At 35.3% G+C, this 20,354-nt stretch overlaps 2 protein-coding genes across 3 annotated transcripts; both read left to right on the forward strand.

Annotated features, from left to right (window-relative positions):
* Positions 1-279: 279 nt before the first annotated feature.
* On the forward strand, positions 280-2,986 carry LOC142536761 (isocitrate lyase). 2 transcript variants are annotated; one of them, XM_075642081.1, is made up of 4 exons: positions 280-540; positions 803-1,923; positions 2,017-2,498; positions 2,591-2,986. In XM_075642081.1, the coding sequence occupies exons 1-4, from the start codon at positions 511-513 to the stop codon at positions 2,686-2,688; spliced, it is 1,731 nt and encodes a 576-aa protein (XP_075498196.1). In that variant the 5' UTR covers positions 280-510; the 3' UTR covers positions 2,689-2,986. The 2 variants fall into 2 exon arrangements, with proteins under 2 accessions (XP_075498196.1, XP_075498197.1); XM_075642082.1 differs by lacking the exon at positions 280-540 and adding an exon at positions 673-696.
* A 9,651-nt stretch (positions 2,987-12,637) lies between these two features.
* On the forward strand, positions 12,638-16,123 carry LOC142538040 (syntaxin-132-like). The gene is made up of 13 exons (XM_075643482.1): positions 12,638-12,996; positions 13,852-13,968; positions 14,090-14,146; positions 14,391-14,439; positions 14,535-14,623; positions 14,706-14,779; positions 14,855-14,897; positions 14,984-15,044; positions 15,170-15,195; positions 15,291-15,368; positions 15,497-15,577; positions 15,661-15,726; positions 15,860-16,123. Exons 1-13 carry the CDS (start codon positions 12,880-12,882, stop codon positions 16,028-16,030), a joined length of 1,029 nt encoding a protein of 342 aa, XP_075499597.1. The 5' UTR covers positions 12,638-12,879; the 3' UTR covers positions 16,031-16,123.
* Positions 16,124-20,354: the final 4,231 nt, after the last annotated feature.

Consider the following 20,354-nt stretch of genomic DNA (forward strand, 5'->3'; position numbering starts at 1 on the left):
AAATGGATTTTTCATTATAAATGAATAATATAATATATATTAAAAGTTAAGACCGAGTCACACCGCATGCAGAAAATTTTCATTAGTTTACTCCTTAATTGGATAACTAATTACGGTCAGTTATCCGCAAATCCATGGAAGCCCTTAATCGACCAATTACTCCGCCGAACACAGCACCGAAAACATTTAAGAAACAACAACGGAATCGGTTAGTAAAAATTAAGAAAACGAGATAGAAAACCTCGTGAATTGTGAAAGAAAGATAGGATTCTTGACAGACGTCCATGCCCGCAGTTCCCATCAGTCTACATGTCGTAATAAATATAAACAGATAAGCATTCACCAAGAAACTAATAGGAAATTTCTCGCTTTTGTTTTTTTCTTATCTTTACTGCTACGAGTTCTTACTATAAATTGAGGTGCTCGGCTCGGTGGAAGCCATAGTCGTACATTCCATTGTATAGGAAAAAAAGACAAGCTTAAAACTTTTAAAAGATCAAAGTTCTGTCCATGGCTGCATCTTTTTCAGTGCCTTCCATGGTATAATATTTGCTCTTCTAGTGGATAGAGAGGAAATATTGTCATCTTCAATTTTCTTGGTCCTTTTGGTGGTTGTTGGTTCTTGCTTTTGTTTCGAGTTATTTGAGATTCAAGTACGATTCAATAGCATTTGTGTTATACCCGTAAATGCATGAGGTTAATAGAAAGATATTCTTTAATGTTATATAGGACAATTTTTTAATCATCAGATTTTTCATGATATTAATAATTAATTAAGTTAAATATTTAATTATATGAGCAGATTATGGAGGAGGAGAATAGATTCGAAGCCGAAGTGGCGGAGGTGCAGGCGTGGTGGAACACCGAGAGATTCAAGCTGACTAGCCGCCCATATTCCGCCAGAGACGTGGTGGCGCTGCGAGGCAGTCTCCAAATAACGTACCCCTCCAACGAACTCGCCAAAAAACTGTGGCGAACTCTCAAAACCCACAAAGCAAACGGCACCGCCTCAAGGACCTTCGGCTCCCTGGACCCAGTTCAAGTCACCATGATGGCCAAACATTTAGACTCCATTTACGTCTCCGGTTGGCAGTGCTCGTCCACCCATACCACCAGCAACGAGCCTGGCCCTGATCTTGCCGACTATCCCTACGACACCGTTCCGAACAAAGTCGAGCACCTCTTTTTCGCGCAGCTGTACCATGACAGGAAACAAAGGGAGGCGAGAATGAGCATGAGCAGAGAAGAAAGGGCCAGAACTCCTTACATCGATTACCTGAAGCCCATTATCGCCGACGGGGACACGGGTTTCGGTGGACCCACCTCCACGGTGAAGATGTGCAAGTTATTCGTCGAGCGCGGTGCAGCCGGTGTCCATATTGAGGACCAGTCGTCTGTCACCAAGAAATGCGGCCACATGGCAGGGAAAGTGCTGGTTGCCATAAGCGAACATATCAACAGGCTTGTTGCTGCGAGGTTGCAGTTCGATGTAATGGGGGTGGAGACCCTTTTGATCGCCCGAACTGATGCGGAAGCGGCCACGTTGATTCAATCCAACGTGGATTCAAGGGATCACCAGTTTATTTTAGGTGTCACCAATCCAAATTTGAAGGGTAAGGCATTGGCTACATTGCTGGAGGAGGGTATGGCGGTGGGTAAGACGGGGCCGGAGCTTGAGGCCATCGAGGACAATTGGCTCGCCATGGCTCGGTTGAAGACGTTTTCTGATTGTGTTGTTGATGCTATAATGAGCATGAATATTGGAGAAGGGGAGAAACAACGGAAGTTGAATGAGTGGACGAATCACTCTAGTTATGACAAGTGTCTTTCAAATGAGCAAGGGAGAGAGATTGCCGATCAGCTTGGATTAGCCAATCTTTTCTGGGACTGGGACTTGCCTAGAACTAGAGAAGGTTTTTACAGGTAAAAATTACATTCAGATTTCGAAGTCCCTGCATACATAGTTGAATATAGTATCATGAACATTGTGCTCAACTCGTTTAACAACATCGACAGGTTTAAGGGGTCTGTGAAAGCCTCAATTGTTCGTGGATGGAATTTCGCACCACACTCCGACGTTATTTGGATGGAGACCGCAAGCCCCGACCTGGCCGAGTGCACCGAATTCGCACATGGGTTGAAGTCTAAGTGTCCTGAGACCATGATGGCCTACAACTTGTCTCCATCATTTAACTGGGACGCATCGGGGATGTCTGATGAAGAGATGATGAATTTCATCCCCAAGATAGCTGAACTAGGATACTGTTGGCAGTTCATCACCCTCGCTGGCTTCCACGCAAACGCCCTGATAGTCGATACTTTCGCCAAAGACTTCGCGGCACGAGGTATGCTGGCCTATGTTGAGAAGATTCAGAGGGAGGAAAGGGCTCATGGGGTTGATACGTTGGCTCACCAGAAGTGGTCTGGCGCCAATTACTACGACAGAATCCTTAGGACTGTCCAGGGAGGGATCACATCTACCGCAGCCATGGGAAAAGGCAAATGATCATACTCGAAATCTCTGAATTTTCTTGAAACCAACGTAGATTATTTCATAATCATTATGCTAAATGTTTGATTCAATTTGCAGGCGTCACGGAGGTTCAGTTCCAGGAGACGTGGACCAGGACGGGGGCCGGAAATGTGGCCACCGACGCAAATCTCGTGATTGCTAAATCACATTTATAGAATTGGATTCATGAATTGGGAACCTTCACTATTTTTTTCTCTGAAAGTTTTTTCTTTGTAAGAAAAATATGTGGAGTCGTACAATAAAAGGTTGTGTATTTTACAATAAACGTCATTTCGATGCATTCTATGATTTGTTAGAACTATCGTATCAATCCGAAGGTTCCATAAGAAGAAATGAAACATATGTTGATTGCTATAAATTTTTTTTTTTGTAATTCCATGTGTGGTCTTGTACAGTCGTATGATGTTTGGAAATTGGAATACAAAAGTGTGTATTAATGAATTGATCGGCATATATCTTTGGCTCATATTAATACAATAATTATAGGGATGTTTAATGTAAAAACCCCTATTTATTTTTTTAATGACAACGAAACATGCTATGACTATTTTTTGATATATGTAAATTTTCGGATTAGTCGAGTAAATTGTACTGAGCAAACTCGGATAGAGATTGAATTCTCGATCAAAGTTCCATCAACTCATAAACCCATCGGTCTCTTGGTTCGTATGGATGGTTATTTGTTGTAATAACTATTGACTGACTTGATTAGTGATGAGTTACTGTTGGTTGTTGACGTATTATTTCTCCCAACTTTCCCGTGCGATGAAGTTATAATGTTTGGACACAATTGAAACGACTAAAATAAATGTCTGACGCAGTACTATTAATAATCACAATATTAATTCACTAACGAAAGGAGCGGCAGGGGTAGGAAAAGAGTTTAATTGTTTACTTGCTCCAAAAGGTGAAATGGCTCACCTTAGGCGTCCCTCACCTCCGGCCCGACAGGATTGTGAGAGGAGGTAAATCATGGTGACTCAGCCAACCAGCAGCAGCTAGACCTTATGCTACGCCGCGCACAAGGAGCTCCCCCTCATTGGAGGAAATTTAACTCCCACACTGCCGCTTGCGAGACTCGATCCCTGGTCATTGCTCCAAGATTCACTGCTGCTAACCAACTGAGCTAAGCCCATGCGGGCTTAATTGTTTACTTATATTTATTTAAGAATGAATGCAACTTGTGTTCAAATGGTTATTGTTAATATTAGAACTTGAGCTTTAACTCCATATCAAAATTGGAAGATTGCACGAGACTTAAATCATAATATGATATAAGAGGTTAAACGTATGTATGTATTGAGATGAAAAAAATGCATTTTTTTTGTAACAATTAATTTCTATTTCTAGAAAAAAAAAAAAGAGGTGTCAAAATAGGATATGTGGTAGAAAAATGGAAGATCTATTCTCTTTTTTTTTTCCAAAAAATCATTTGGAGATTGTGTAATGCTTACTCTGAAACTCTTCGTTTATACCGTAGTGATATTTTTTGTTTCTCTCTTTATCTTTGGATTCCTATCTAATGATCCGGGACGTAATCCTGGACGTGAAGAATAAGATCCTAAGGGTTTTTTTTGATTAATTTTCAAATCTTCTTAGGATTTTATCTACAGAATGAAAACTTCATTCTCGATTCTACGAGAATTTTTATGAAAGCCTTTCATTTGCTTCTCTTCGATGGAAGTTTGATTTTCCCAGAATGTATCCTAATATTTTGTAAACTTCACGTTCTAGTTGTACATTCTTTGACGTGAGATGACGTGTTAGATTTTCCATATCGGCTTAATTAAGTTCTTGAGAGTTATATATATGGACTTGGACAATCCTCTAATCTGGACCTAGTTCTTGGGGTGGAGTTAGTATCAAACTCTAATATAACATAGTATCAGAGACCAGACTCATCGAGTTATTGGGCACAAACAATAATTGTCGGTTAATGACATCTGATTAATGCAAGTAGTGATTAATATTTTATTTTTTAATAAAATCTGATTGCAAATGAAGAGAGAGTAAGTCTTTTATGAGACGGTCTCACGAATCTTTATTTCTGAGACGGGTCAATCCTACCGATATTCATAATAAAAAATAATATTTTTAGCATAAAGAGTAATATTTTTCATGGATGACCTAAATAAGAGACATGTCTCACAAAATACGATTCGTGAGACCGTCTCACACAAGTTTTTTGTCATGAAAGGATGTAATTATTTAATCTCGAAGTGGCAGACAAAGGGATGGTCAAATGGTGGGAAAGTTGTGGGTGAAGGTAATATATTCCGTTAATTACGCAAGAAAACTGCTAATTTTGGGTTCGGTCGACCCTACCCCTGCGGGCACTGCCTGCAGGGATCGATCCAACGGCTCGGATTTTTTCGAGCCAATTTTTTTTTTTTTTTTTACAGGGAGGTGGGCCCGGATCACTCATGTGGAGTGATCCGGACCGTTCATTGCCCGTGCAGGCAGTGCCTGCACGGGTAGGTTGAAACAAACCCTAATTTTGCGTCTCCTTTTTTTTTTTGACGGAGTTGTAATAATTTGGTCAAAGTTTTATCTTTTTGGCCTAAAAGTGACGAAATTATTTCTTCAACTCGAGTTTTGTATTAAAAGTTAGAAAACAATACGAAGTGAAGTGGACGAGAATATATAAATTAAATAATAATGAACATGGATACAATTATCTTTAATGAATTTCATTATAAAGGCAATGCGTGGTCTACCAGCAATTTTCATTAACGATTTTAAAGGCAAACACAATTATTTTATCTTGTCTTTATTTCATTTTCTAAAATCACATTTTTCACATCTCCAACCACTTCTGATTCTAATTTTCATCGCTCATATAAAATATCTTTATTATCTTTATAATGAGATGTATATATAAAAAAGTTGGTTTTACTGATCTTTGATTTTCTGAAAGGACAACAACATTTGGTATTTCCAAAAGAGTTCATGAAAAGACAATAATTTTTGATATTTCGAAAAATGGCTAATCTTTAACATTCCGAATAGCCAATTTTTTTTAAATATATAGATATCATCCTCATTTTCAATTGAATAACTTTCATACATTTTACTTAATTCTATTGTATTATTCTGTATTATTCATTGCATTGTAATTTACAATTATAATATCAGTTCACCCATAATTAACATTTGAAATATATAAGTCCATTTCCCCCAACAAGCTTAAAAGATATTTGTTCTCTCCTACGATACTCTGATAATAACATGTTCGAGAATCTTGATGAATTCGAGAATGATAAAAAAGTGTACACGAGAAACTCTACTACATCTTATATCAAGGGTCAAGGAAAGTTTATCCCGAAGTTGAATTTTGGGAAATAACTAGCTCTCAACAAAGAGTTATATGTGCCAGAACTTTGAAGGAATTTAGTCCTGGTTCACTTTTGAATAAGCACGACTTTCATATTGTTTTTGAGTCAGAAAAAGTTTTATTAAAATGTGGAATGTTTGTCGAAAAAAGTTATGTCAGAGATGACTTGTTTAATCTCAATGTAATGGTTATTAGGTCGAAAATAAAAAAAGTGAGTGCCTCTGCCTATTTGATCGAGTCTTCCAATTTGTGGCATGATAGATTATGACATGTTAATTATAAAACAATTCGTAAATTAATTAACTTGAAAAACATACCCACATTTTATATTGATAAAAATCACAAATGGGAAACTTGTGTTGAAGTAAAACTAACAACGTCGTCATTCCAAACTATTGAAAGAAATAATGATCCCCTTCATTTAATTCATTTAGATATTTGCGATCTAAAAGGAGTGAAAATACAAGTGGAAATAAATATTTAATTATTTTTATTGACGATATCACAAAATTATGTTACGTGTATCTTGTTAAAAGTAAAGATGAATTCATAGATAAAGTTGTACTATACAAAAGTGAAGTTGGAAATATAATAAGAAAATTAAGGTAATTAGAAATGATCTTGAAGGTAAATATAAATCACCATTTTTTGAGTTTTGTGATCAACATGAAATCATACACGAAAGAGCTACCCTTTATTCTCCTCAACAAAATGATATTGCATAAAAAAAAGAATCGTTCTTTGAAAGAAATGATGAATGCATATTTACTAAGTTTGGTTTACTACTAAACATGTGGGGCGAAAATATTTTAACAGTTAAGTACCTTTTAAATAAAGTGTCTCGAAAGAAACAAGATAAAAAACCATATGATTTATGAAAATGAAGAATACATTCTTACCAGTATTTACGAGTGTGGAATTGTCTTGCCAAAGTGTCAGTACCAGCTCCAAAGAAGGTAAAAAAAGAACAAAAACCGTTGATTGCATTTTCATTAGATATGCACAAAATACTAAGGTTTATCGTTTTCTTGTGCATGACTATCAAATACCTACGATAATGGAATCAAGAAATGTCTTATTATTTGAACATGTGTTTCATTAAAATCTAAGGAAAAATCAAGTTCTTCTAAAAGATCATACAAAAAAATGGGAAAAGAAAAAGAGATTCATATTACAGTTGAACCCATGCATAACAATAGATATCGGGTAGAAAAATCATTTGTTCTGTATTTTATCACGTTCATGTTAGAAAGCAAACTGTTGGAACATTTCACGTTCGCAATCTTGATTTTGATGTTAACAAAACTTGTTTGTTTCTAATGAGTTTATCTAAGTGCGCAGATATTGAAACTGATCAGGCTTCGAACTGATCAGTTACCAAGCTTAAACTGAAGCTATCGAGACGCAAACTGAAGGTGCCAACTGATTTATCGAACTGAACCAGTACAACTGAAGTATCAAGAGCAGTTCAACTGATTGTCCAGTTGATAGGTGGTTCAGCATAAGACCTTCAGAAGTCCGGCCAGCTGTGAAGTGTTCAACTGATAAAGAGCCCAACTGATCAGTTCAACTGAATCAGTGAAATCAGTTCAGTTGACGAGTCAAATAATTTCACCTCACCAGTTCAAGACTAGTTCAACTGACCAGTTCAAAACATCAGTTAAGAGCAAACCAATTTGCAGTTACGACAAGCTTAATCCAGCTGTGCACAAATGTACAAAAGCTATTGTACTATCAAGGTACAATAAGAGACGTTGTAGCAGCGTTTAAAGCCAAATGTTCCAGATATCTATTTGGGGGAACAAATTCAAACTGTAACGGGTTCATTCACTGAGTCTCACTGTATGTTCAGCCAAACGCCTATAAATAGAAGCCGAAGCTCAGTGAAGACAATGGTGAGTGATGATGAGAGTTGACGAATGAAAAGATAAAATACAGAGAGGGCACGCATATCGCATATCAGCTTACAAAGAAGCAACCTGCCCAGTTGAGGGAACACTCCAAAGTTATATCAGCTTAGTTTTATAAGCATAATTCCCTGAGTGTGCGAGAACACTTTTGGGTAATTTTCAGAGATCAGTTCTCATACACACACACGCACCACCACTCAAATTCCGTCTTGCACAATGACGTAAAACTTGTGTATGTAGTCTTTCTCACATAGACGTTAAAGAAGTGTTGGCTGGAAGGTGATGTCTTCCGTCTAGACTAGGAGTTCCGTTAGGCAGTGGGTAAGTCCTAAGCTGAGTGAGTTATTACACTTGTTGTAATTAATCAAAGTTTTCTAGTGGATCCTACCCGAGGGGGTAGAAGGGGTGACGTAGAAGCAGTTGAAGTCTCCGAACATCTATAAACATATCTTGTATATTTTTTTGATTAACTGTTGTTTTCAAAACGTTTGAATCAGTTAGAGTATTCGTCAGTTCATTTGTAACCATAACTGAACTGATAAATGCAAAAAACTAATCTACCCTTTTTCAGTTATTCAATTAAACAGGATATACAAAATATATCAGTGTTTCTCAATGAATGATTATTTCGAGTGTTTTTCGCTTGGTTTTAACTCCAAACTCGATCTAATTCATCGGTGTATACATTCTTAGAACACGAGTTATTGCAGCTCTTGGAGAATATTTTGTTTGAAGCACCTCAAGGTGCTCTGCAAACGATCTTGTACAAACCTCAAAGTTTTAAAGAAACAACGAATTCATCTTAGGGGACCTCAATGAAAATAGAAAATTAATTCCAAAATTGAATCTATTTTGCAAAATAATACATGGGCATTAGCGGATCTTTCTTCAGGAATCAAATCACTAGGTTACAAATGGATTATAAATGGAAGATGAAATCAGATGGAACCATAAATAAGTATAAAGTGAGATTAGTAATCAAGTGTTACCCGACACGAAGGGTTTGACTACTTTGATATTTATTCTCCGATAACGAGAGTAACCTCAATTAGAGTGATACTTGCAATTGTTGTCTTGCAGAATCTTAAAGTACACTAAATAAATGTAAAAACAACTTTTCTAAATGAATATTTAAAAGATGAAATTTACATGGAACAACCTGAATGATTTTTTGTGCCTGTATAGAAAAAAAGATTTGTAAATTGGTGAAGTCTTTGTATGGCATAAAAACAAGCACCAAATAATGACATGAAAAATTCGATAAAGTCATGATATCTAGTGGATTTAAGATCAATGAATATATATTAAAAACATTGAAAATGGGTACGTTATTTTATGTGTTTATGTAGATGACATGTTTATCACAGGGAACAATGATAAGTTGATTACATCCACTAAAATTTGAACTCAAGATTTGATATGAAAGACATGGAATTAACTGATATGATTTTTGGAATTAAAACTCATAGAACCTCAGAAGATCTTCTTCTAAGCCGGAGTCATTATGTTGACAAAATTCTTGAGAAATTCAACAAAGATGATTTTGCATTGGCTAGAATTCCGATATATACAAGTCAACATCTATCGAATAATCAAAGTGAGAGTATGTATCAATTATAATACTTTCAAATCATTGGAAGTCTGATATATTTAATTAGTTGTATAATATCATACAACACCTTAAGTAATAAGCAAACTGACTAAATTCACAAGTAATTCATTAACTGAACACTGGAAAGAAATTGTGATATAGCTGAAGTACTTGAGGTACACTCGTAATTATGGACTGTAAAAACTACATTGATGCTAACTTAATATCTGATATGAAAGACTTAAAGTCTACTAGTGGATTTGTATTCACACTATAACGTACAACAACTACAAGAAAATCTTCTAAGCAGGATGCAATAGATATATCTAAGATGAAATCTGAATTTGTAACTTTTGACAAATGTGCTGAAGAGGCTGAATGATTACATCTATTCTTAGAAGATATTATCGTGTGGTTTTATGTGCAAACTATATTAATTCACCGTGATAGACATTCTGCGATTTAAAGAACACAAAACAATATATATGATGGTAAGTATGGGCATATACATCGAAGATATTGCAATGTTGTTGAAACATTTTATGTTCGTAATCTTGATTTTGATGATAACAAAACTTGTTAATTTATTTCTAACAAGTTTATCTAGGGTGCAGAAAAAATGATACTGATCAGGTCCCAAACTAATCAGTTCTCATGCCAAAACTGAAGCTATCGAGATGCCAACTGATTGCCAAAACTGAACCAGTCCAACTAATATATCAAAGATCAGTTCAACTGATTATCCAACTAATAGGTGGTTCAACTGAAGACCTTCAGAAGTCCAGCCAGCTAATGAAGATTCTAACTGATGAAGAATCCAGCTAAGCAAAACAACTGATACAGTTAAATCAATCCAAACTGACTTCATCAAACCAGTTCAGAGCATCAATTGTAACTGAGCAATTCGCATATCACGACAAGACTATCAAATGGAATCCAGCTAAGCACGAACATACAAAGTACAAGCTACTTCACAGACAAAGGTACAATAATGGACGATGCAGTAGAGCTAAAAGAGGACAGTTTCCAGAACAATTGTCAGAATGAAGAGATACATCATAAGGAATAATATGCAAATACAACAGACATTATTATTGAGTCTTCATGTACGGTCAGCTAAGCGATTATAAATACAAGATCAAGACCATTGAAAAATAAGCATTGAAAAACAACAAAATACTAGTGTGTGAAGAAAACAGAGGACACGCTCATTTCATATCATCTTACTAAAAGCAGTTAGCCAAGTTGTGTGAGAATACTTTCGTGTTGTATTGATGAGATCAGTTCTCACACATTCACATACAATCACTCACATATACAGAGAGTTGAGCTTATTGTTTAACTGAGTGAATCTTCACACAAAAACATCAAACATTGTGTTTGTAGCCTTGACATAAAAGACGTTAAACATTATGCGGATTGTCAGGTGCTGCCTGCAATCTTGAGTGCTAGGAGTTCTAGTTAGGTGCTGTTCTTTTGGAGTGAGTCTGTACAAGGTGTTGTATAAATCAAAGTTTTCTAGTGGATCCTACCCGAGGTGGTATAAAGGTTGACGTAGGAGCAGTTGAATTCTCCGAACATCCATAAACATATCTTGTGTCTTTAATTACTTAACTATTGTTTTAAAACTGATTTGATCAGTTCAATTCTTCCCATAACTGAAATGATACAAGCCCGAACTGATCCCCTTACTTTAGTTATTCAGTTTACACAAGCTAAAATCTTTAAACTTTTTAGTTTTTTTTAACTGAGGATTATTTCAAGTGTCTTGCGTTTGGTTTGAAAATAAAACTTGATTTAATTCATCGGTGTATTCATTCTTAGAACACAAGCTATTTCAGTTTATTGAGCATATTGTGTTTGAAGCACCTTCAAAGGCATCAAAATCGATCCTTCAAAGGCTCAATTCTATACCCTCTCGAATAACCACACATGTGTTCATGGCCATAAAGAACATAATCATGATAAATATATCAAGGAGAATCTTGTGTGAAATAATTTTCTTAGTTTACACAAAAATCAGAATAGTTCAAAGACATCACGTCTACTGTCAGCTAGTAAATAAAAATACTTTCACAAAGAAAGATTCAAAGCATTACAACTACTTATCCTATGCAGGACTCAACTGTTGAACATTGTCACAATAATTTTTGTACTTTTTAATTCTCATTTATGTGATAGAATATTGTAATGTTGTATAGCGAATGAAAAATTAGATAGCTCATGTGGTTGGTTTTGGACAATACCATGGGATGTATATATAAAAAATTAGATAGCTCATGTGGTTGGTTTTGGACAATACCATGGGATGTATATATAAAAAAAATTTGTTTCAGTGACATTTGGCTTTCTGAAAGGACAATAATATTTGGTATTTCAAATATCGACCTTGGCATTTCGAGGGACCGATCTTTTTCTTATATATGTACACATCTTCCACATTTTTAATTGATACTTTCATACCTTTTACCTGATTCGTTTTTCTTTGCTAGACTTCTGTCACTGTTATTTCTTCAAAATCGCGATAAAGTCCAGGCACTGTTTAGTTCGTCTGTATCAGACTTTGTCCTAAGTTATTGCAGATATCACCGTTGTGTCATGATTAAAAAAAAATGGTCCACGGTGAAACACCATAGGAGTGGAAAAACATGTTTTAAAGAAACATTAAATATTATAGACCTCAGTTTGATTTCGTTTTGTTTTAACTTTATCTCCGCATGATCGTTGTACATTGTTTCCAATATTTTTGAAGTTTAATTTATTTTATTATTCATTGTGTTGTAATTGATAATTTACAAATGTAATACAAGTTCATCTATAATAAATATTTTGAATATATACATCCATTTTCCAAATAATAAAAACTATATATACGATTTGAAAATCATAATAAATTTTGTTTGTTTCGCTCAGTTTGTACATTTTCAAAAGACTCGTTATCTCGCAAAACAAACATCTATAAAAACTGGAAACAAATCCATATATACAAAAAGAGTAGGTCTCTTGTGAGACGGTCTCGCGAATCTTTATATGTTAGATGTGTCAACTCTACCGATATTCACAATAAAAAGTAATACTCTTAGCATAAAAAGTAATACTTTTTTTGGATGACCCAAATAAGATATTTGTCTAACAAAATACGACCAATGAGACCGTCTCACACAAGTTTTTGCCTAGGATGGATATAAGATTTATCAGTTATTATTCGGGGTTGGGTTTTCAAAAATAATAGGTATGTTCAGAAATTATTATAAAATATCATTTTTTTTCTTAATCTGCAGTTTTTAATTATCATATAATTCTATTTTTTTTAGGAAAAACTAAATTAACAAAAAAACAATAATATAGTTACACACGTGGTTGTAGTTTAATTAGAAAACATTAATTCCCCTAAAAGGGTCTTGGAAGATGGTTTGTAACGCCTGGTTGTTTGTGTTGCATTGTAGCACAGATAAAAAAAAACAAAGATACTTTCCTTTGTTTTCTCGTCCGATTAATATGCCGCCGGCCAATGCCCCCACAAACCTTGTACACACGTACTGTGCATATATCCTACAACAAGCTACACTTCAATCACAACGCAAACTGTGACCAACTCGATCTACTACCCATGAACGACCTCTTGACGGTCAGTGTTTGATAATATTTTTATTATGTTTAATTTAATTTGATGGATTATTATTATGACTGTTGATTTTTGTTGTCTTTTTTATGCTTTCGCATGCATTCTGATGATGGGGATGTATATATTGATGAAAACCGTTAGATATGAATATGTTAGATACCTGCGACTCGATAGATGAAATAATTAATCACATTTTTATCGGAAAAACTGAGACCGCAGTGCACGTACGTTGGGACGAGCTTTTGTTATGTTGGTTGTCTTTCCATAATATATGAAGCACCAGACAGTATAGACATATGTTTTATACGGTTGCTATCAGGAATAGTCGGGGCTATGATGGTGAATTCTGCACTTTGTAGCGTCGCAAATCTCTGGTTCAGCGAACACCAGAACCTTGTTTTATGTTACCAAATCTTGTTCAAAATGATTTAAAACCCGATTAGGCAGAAACAACATACAATAAAAACAAGTTGTTGGCACTGAGATTTGTGAAATCTGTACTTTCCATGTAAGTGACATCCATTTTCTATGATACAATGATTAAAGCAATGACAATTAAACACCAATTTTTACTTCACGAACAAAATACATACCTGAATGTTGTCACCATCGAACGATCAGAGGAACAGAAGAGAAACTAGCATTCTCGTCCAATTTTTCACTATCTGATGGTTAAACATGAGAAATGATCAAGGGCATATTCCGAGGAGTTCGAATTAAATTTAGTCATCAAGTTGATTATTTGTTTCCCAATATTTCAACCCCTTCCAGTTCTTAAGAAATCAACTCATAACTTCCATTCACAACCTTCAAATTTTCACATGTATTTAATATAATCGTATATTGGAACGTTTCCAGGATTCGTTTGTCCGTGATGCCAACGGCAATACCCCTTCTAGAGAACATGATATAGAGATGGGAACACGAGTTCCCAGGAGTAACTCGGATATGGGGATGGAATCCTTTAATAAACATGTATGCTGTATTCCTTGGTGCTTCATCAATCATCATCTGTAATGCGAGTTATCTGTCGTCGTGTCAACAATATTGTAATTTATGCTTCGGCTTAGAGTGTTGAGTTTTCTTCTGAATGTAGATACAAGAGGTCGAAAAGCAGGTGGAAAAACTATATGAACTACTAGTGAAACTGAAGGTATGAAAGCCATCTGTTTAGATGAATTAAAAACCTTTTTGTCTCTACCCTGTTCAACAAATTACAAATGCTTATTTTGCCATAGCTTCTTTGAAAGATGTCGGGACGTTGGCTGATCAATCTGTTCATGCAGCTAACTTCGAATTGTAGACTTACTGTATGCCGCGATTTTGTGTCAGAAAGTCTTTGTATTGCAGGAGTTTGTTTCATTTGTTGGGTGATATGTTCTGACTATTTTGTTTAGGATGCCAATGAGGAGTCAAAAACAGTTATGAAAGCATCTTCTATGAAAGGTGCGATCGTTTTATTCTACTTTTTTTTTTACTGCAAATGAATCCACACATTTTACTTGTAAAGTAGTTTAATGCATGCTCTACTTTGTTTCCAGCTATTAGGAAGCGGATGGAGAAAGATATCAATGAAGTGGGCAAGGTGGCACTCAATCTAAAAGTGAAAATTGAAGCCATTAATAATGAAGTGTGTCTCTGATCACTAAGTAGAAGCTCTCTACCACAAACTCCTTGTACATACTTATAAGTGATTATCTTCACTGCTTCAGAATTTAACTAACAGGAAGAAGCCCGGTTGCGGAAAAGGTACTGCTGTGGATCGGTCGAGGATGATCATGACAAAGTGAGTGTCAGTCGAACATTTCGTTGGTATCTCTATTTTATTTTGAAACACTGATTGGATTTTCGTTTGTTGCAGCGCATCGACAAAAAAATTTCGAGACCTCATGAATGAATTTCAGGTCTTGTTTTCAACTGAAATTCATTTCCATGCCTATTTTACCTGTTACAAATCCAAATGGTTGCTTTAACTTGTTTGCTCCATCAGGCCTTGAGGCAGAAGATAGATGACGAATATCGCGAGGTTGTTGAGAGAAGGGTGATAACAGGTCTGTTCAAACTGGGATTTAATTAAAGCTCTACCTCTATTGTACATAAATTCCATTTGTTTCCCATCTGTGTTATTTCATTTTATTGGATGGATGGTATATTCTAAAATTTAATGCATCTGCAGTGACTGGAACCAGACCAGATGAAGAGGTGAGCCTACCTCTTATGCTATGTAACATTTTAGCTCTAGCCTGAACACAATGATCATGTGGAGAATATTTATTCTGCAACTCAATGACTAACAGACCATCAACCATCTGATTGAAACTGGAAACAGTGAACAAATATTCCACAAGGCTATCCTCGAAACGGGACGAGGGCAGGTAAATATGATGTATACTTTGTTTTGTAAGCTCCAAATCTACAGGGTGAACATGAAGATGTACAATGAAATAGTGCCACCAAATCTTACTTGTATACATACATGTCTTAAATGTGTGACTCGTTGCAGGTACTGAATACTTTGGAAGAAATTCAGGAAAGACATGATGCTGTCATGGAAATTGAGAAGAAGCTTCTCGACTTGCATCAGGTATCTCTCCATTTATCTACAACTCAAGCCCACATTTGAAAGCTTCGGTTATCAAACGATGAATCTCTCATTCTGCTTGTCAGATTTACCTTGATATGGCTGTGCTGGTCGAGGCTCAAGGAGAAATCTTGGATAACATCGAGAGCCAGGTACGTTTCGGGACTGACTCGAACTGATGTATTACTATGTCTTGTAAAGGTGAAGGACTTGTTCATTTTCAAAGTAGTTGCACTTATATATTTGAATTTGATGCTTCTGTTTTTGCCCACAATGAATTTATAGGTGAAAAATGCAGTGGAGCACGTACATATGGGGGCAGATGCTCTTCAAACTGCGAAATCATTGCAGAAAAAATCAAGAAAGTGCATGATGATTGGAATAATTTTGGTATTGGTTATAGCTATCATCTTAATACTCTCCATTCTTAAACCATGGAATAAGTCGTCAACATGAGATAGAGAATGTGGCATCTCGATCAGCTATACCTGGGAATTTATGATGTTTTTGTCCTATATTATACAACATGTAGCAGTTGTAATATTTCATTATGGAATAATTGTTTCAGTTCTTCTTTTTTTAAAAAAGTAAACATTTCATTAATTTAAATTAAAAGCTAATACATTAGAAAGTAAAAGAAGTAGATGGATCATGACCAGATATAGAACTTGTGGTCTTTGCTAAAGTATGAGCCACCTGATTCGCTGTAGATGTAGATGGATCATGACCACATATAGAACTCGTGGTCTTTGCTAAAATATGAGCTACTTGATTTGCTGATCGTTGTACAAAAACCAAAACATAAATAAAAATATTCAACAATGTCATTTTAACCGAATGAGTTTTTTTTCCCCCTCGGTTTTCATTTGTCTATTTGCACTTTCTACTCTCAAAAGTATAACGCTAAGAAGATGATGATAATCGAATTGAAAAATCTAAGAAAACTATTGAGATACGATATTTTTGAAGAACATTCTGAAAAAAAAAGACTTGATTTTTAAATTCATCGATTTTGGAACATTGATTAGTCTCTAAGGCTGCGTTTGGTACGTTTTTTATTTAACCAAGTCAATCCCTCCTATGAATGATTATGTTATATTAGGTGTGATAAAATAATCACTCCTCACCCTAGGATTATTTCCCACTCTTAATCCATCATACTTTTTCAATTTTACAATTCTCTTAAATCCAAACTCACCACCACTTCCCTACACCGACCGCTGGACGACCACCCCCGTCGCCGGCCGACCGCCGCCAACCACCACCGCTGCCGCCGACCCCGATAGCCGGACCGTTGCCGCTTCCGGCCGGCCGACCACCGTCGCCGCCGACCACCGCCACAAAACTGGAAGAACAATTTTGTCAATTCATCAAAAAATTATTATTTATCTGATTCTTAAAAATCATACCAAACATAATATTATTTTATAATTAACTACTTTAATCATTCTTTTTATCATTTCTCTCTTAATCATTTCATTATTTTATGCTCCAACCAACCGAGTATAAAATTTAAAAAAAATTCTGTTAGATTTAACGTGCAACTGTATTTATCCGAAACTTTAACCATATACAAATCGTTGTGCTACGATTCATGTTTAATAAAAACCAAACCTTTCTTTGAGAATCAAAATCATTGATTTTGGTAATTGGGGAAAAAATAATTGAATTTGCAAAATCTGAAAAAGAAAAAAAAAATTGAAAATTTGAAAAGACCAAAAACATATATTTTTTTTTGCTGGATTTGGACTACTCTCAGTAGACCTGGCCACGGTGCGGGTTGGATGGGTGGAGATCCTTGGATTGACCCAACGGGTTAGATATTATTATTATTATTATTTTTAAAAAAATATGGACGATTGAGCCTTAAAGGAACGAACAAAACAAAAGATGTCGAAGTAAGAGATAGTCACACCCTCACCACAAATAAAAGCAAAAATTATAATAATAATGTCATATTTTAGGAGTCTTAATTGTGATATTTGATTAATTGAAAACTTTCGAAGAAATGTATTTTTTATTTATTAAAAGATATATTTGATATAATTTTTATAAGTACAACTCGATTGTTTTTTTTTTTAATTTATACGTTTAAATGTTTATTAATTAACAAATTAAATTTTTTTAAATTATTTTAAAAAAAATTGGGCTGGGCCGTGCCTGTACCCGGGTCCACCACCCGGATGGTAACTGTCAACCGTATGGTACGGTTACAGTTAAGGGACATGATTTTTCCTATCCCGATCCGTCGGACCGGACCGGAACCAGACCGGCCCTGAATTTATTTGTTATTTCATGGGCTGGGTGATCAATACAAGTTTTGAAACAAAACAACGACCGTTCGTTAGAGTGGACACCCAAATGGACGGACGGCGAAAAATTCATAGTAAGATTCTAAACAGAAGTTATTTTAAAGGTTCTCTAATGGCTACAGGACCAGTTGATGTTGCAAGTTTCCGGCGATGGAAACCAAGGATATGGGCTTCAAAACTGATGAAAGAACGAATAAGGTGGAGGCTTTTCAACCGAGCTAGCCTTCTTTTGCATTCTCCATTCGTCACAATCGTAAAGCGGCTTAAAAAATGGGATCAAGTAGGCCGGTAGATTCATTTTTTATGAGCAATACATTCAATATTGGGTTGTAATTGGGATGATGTTACCTGGACTCCTTTAGAGCAAAGATTATGGTGGATGATTTCAAGCAGTTGTCGTGGTTTTGTGAATTTTAGAACTCACTGATTTGAAGAAGACTCACAATGACTGAAGAAGTAATAGACAACAATTCGCAAGGAGAACTAAGTTCATTCTTTGACTAAGAGATGCAAAACTTTAGGCAAATTTGTTATTTCCGTAACCATTGTGTCATCCTCCCACTAAATACAGCAGAAATAATGACTCGAAGTCTCACATAATTATGTGATACAGTTAGGAGAACCCATGGGCCGATATTAGCTAGGTATACTTCCTCTGTTTTGTTGCTGCTTCTACTCCCAATTCAAATTTCATGAAAACGAAATAGTTAGTTCATGTAATCTGCATGTTTTTTTATTTATTTTTTAAAAATTCCTTTGTTTTTGCAATTTATGTTTTGGTCCAGAATCCAGATTTCTATATGTATATTATGTTACACTTAATATAATTCCTTGTATCTGTATTAACTACATGTGTAACTAAAACGTAATTTAAGGAACAAGCTCAAGGAAATAAACAAAATCAATATCATAGTGGTTGTTTTTAGATTTTATAGAAATTGTTCTCCTGTGTTAGCATTTAGCTTTACAATGCTTAAGTTCAAATTCAATTTACTTCGGAAAACGTTTTTCAACCAGCTTCTTGTAACATGATGAAAGTTACATGTCAATTGTCAAGTATTATATGGTTTATAGGAAAGGAACCTCAGGATTTCAATCATGATTTAATGAATTACGTGTTGCACAAGTATATCGAACGATAAAGTATAGTAAACTTTCGTAAGAAACCAGTTAGCTAAATGATGAAGAAAACACAGTAGAGCAAAATTTAGAGTAAGCCAAATCGAGACAAGTACGAAATATAATGTCCTTAAAACAGATTTGTCTCCTCATGTATGTGCTTCGAGTATCGTCTTGGATTTTTTTCCCAGGACACAACGGAACAACCAGCAGTGACTTAGCACGAAGCACTACTACGACGAATTGAAAATGTACATTCACTTTATCACCAAAAGTTAACGGAGGTCAAATGGAAAGCTAACAATATGAAATGCAAGAGAATACTTGAAAGAGATCTTTAGTGTTTGTAAAAATCATTTTCATGTATTTGAAATGGGGAAATGAACACACTATTTATAAGCCCCAAAATGCACACCAAGAGTCATGCAAGATAATTAACTTAATTAATCTTCTCATTAACTCAAGAATATGAAGAGTCAAAAGTATTCAATTAACTCAAGAATGTGGAAAGTCAAAAGACACTTCCACACCACAACTAACTCAAGAATATAGAGAACCAAAAGACATTCTCACATTCGTGAGACATAATTTTTATTCAAATTCTAAATTTGATTCAAATTTCCAACATTATTAACGTCTGGATTTTATTGCAGTGCTCATGTGAGATCCTAAGGGGTTAAAAGGGACAGTTGCTAACGTAAAATGAAAATTAACCCAGCGGCCATGAGTAATTCTTCTGAATTTGTCATTTTCTTCTAAAATATAGCTATACCTTCAATAGAAGTATAGAGTATGTCCCAGTGAAGGAACTGGATCGGGTATAGTTGACATCAGGGAATTAAGTTATGTATAGATGAACAAAAAAAGAAATAAAAGATAGTAACATTTGGAAAGCCACCATTTTTTATTGATAAAGTTGCAGTAAGATGTAATTCGGGTAATTTTTCTGGTCTAAATCCCCTAGTTTCCAGAGGCACATTAAACCTCGATTTGATCAGAAGTCAGGCCGGGTTGGCTCGCCAAGCACCTGTCTCTCCATTCAAAAACTTCGAAATCGTGTCCTTAGTTTATGGTAATCAACCCTTCTGCCACTCGAACCAACAGAAGTAGTTGGTAACTTAGATGTCCTTTAATCAAGTTAAAATTTAGTATCACAAAATAAACAAAAGTTGATAATAAAATGAAAGAATTTGGAGGTATGAAAAGATAGGAGAAAACGAAACAAGGAACTAAAGGAAAAATGTAAGGACTAGACAGAAATGAGATTGTGAATATGTAATAAAGATTGAATGTAGATTATGTAATTTAATAGTCGAGTCAAAAGCCATGAATACAAATCTAAAAAGTTA

Source organism: Primulina tabacum, chromosome 2 (assembly GCF_025594145.1).
Source record: "Primulina tabacum isolate GXHZ01 chromosome 2, ASM2559414v2, whole genome shotgun sequence".
NCBI classification, from domain to species: Eukaryota; Viridiplantae; Streptophyta; class Magnoliopsida; order Lamiales; family Gesneriaceae; genus Primulina; species Primulina tabacum.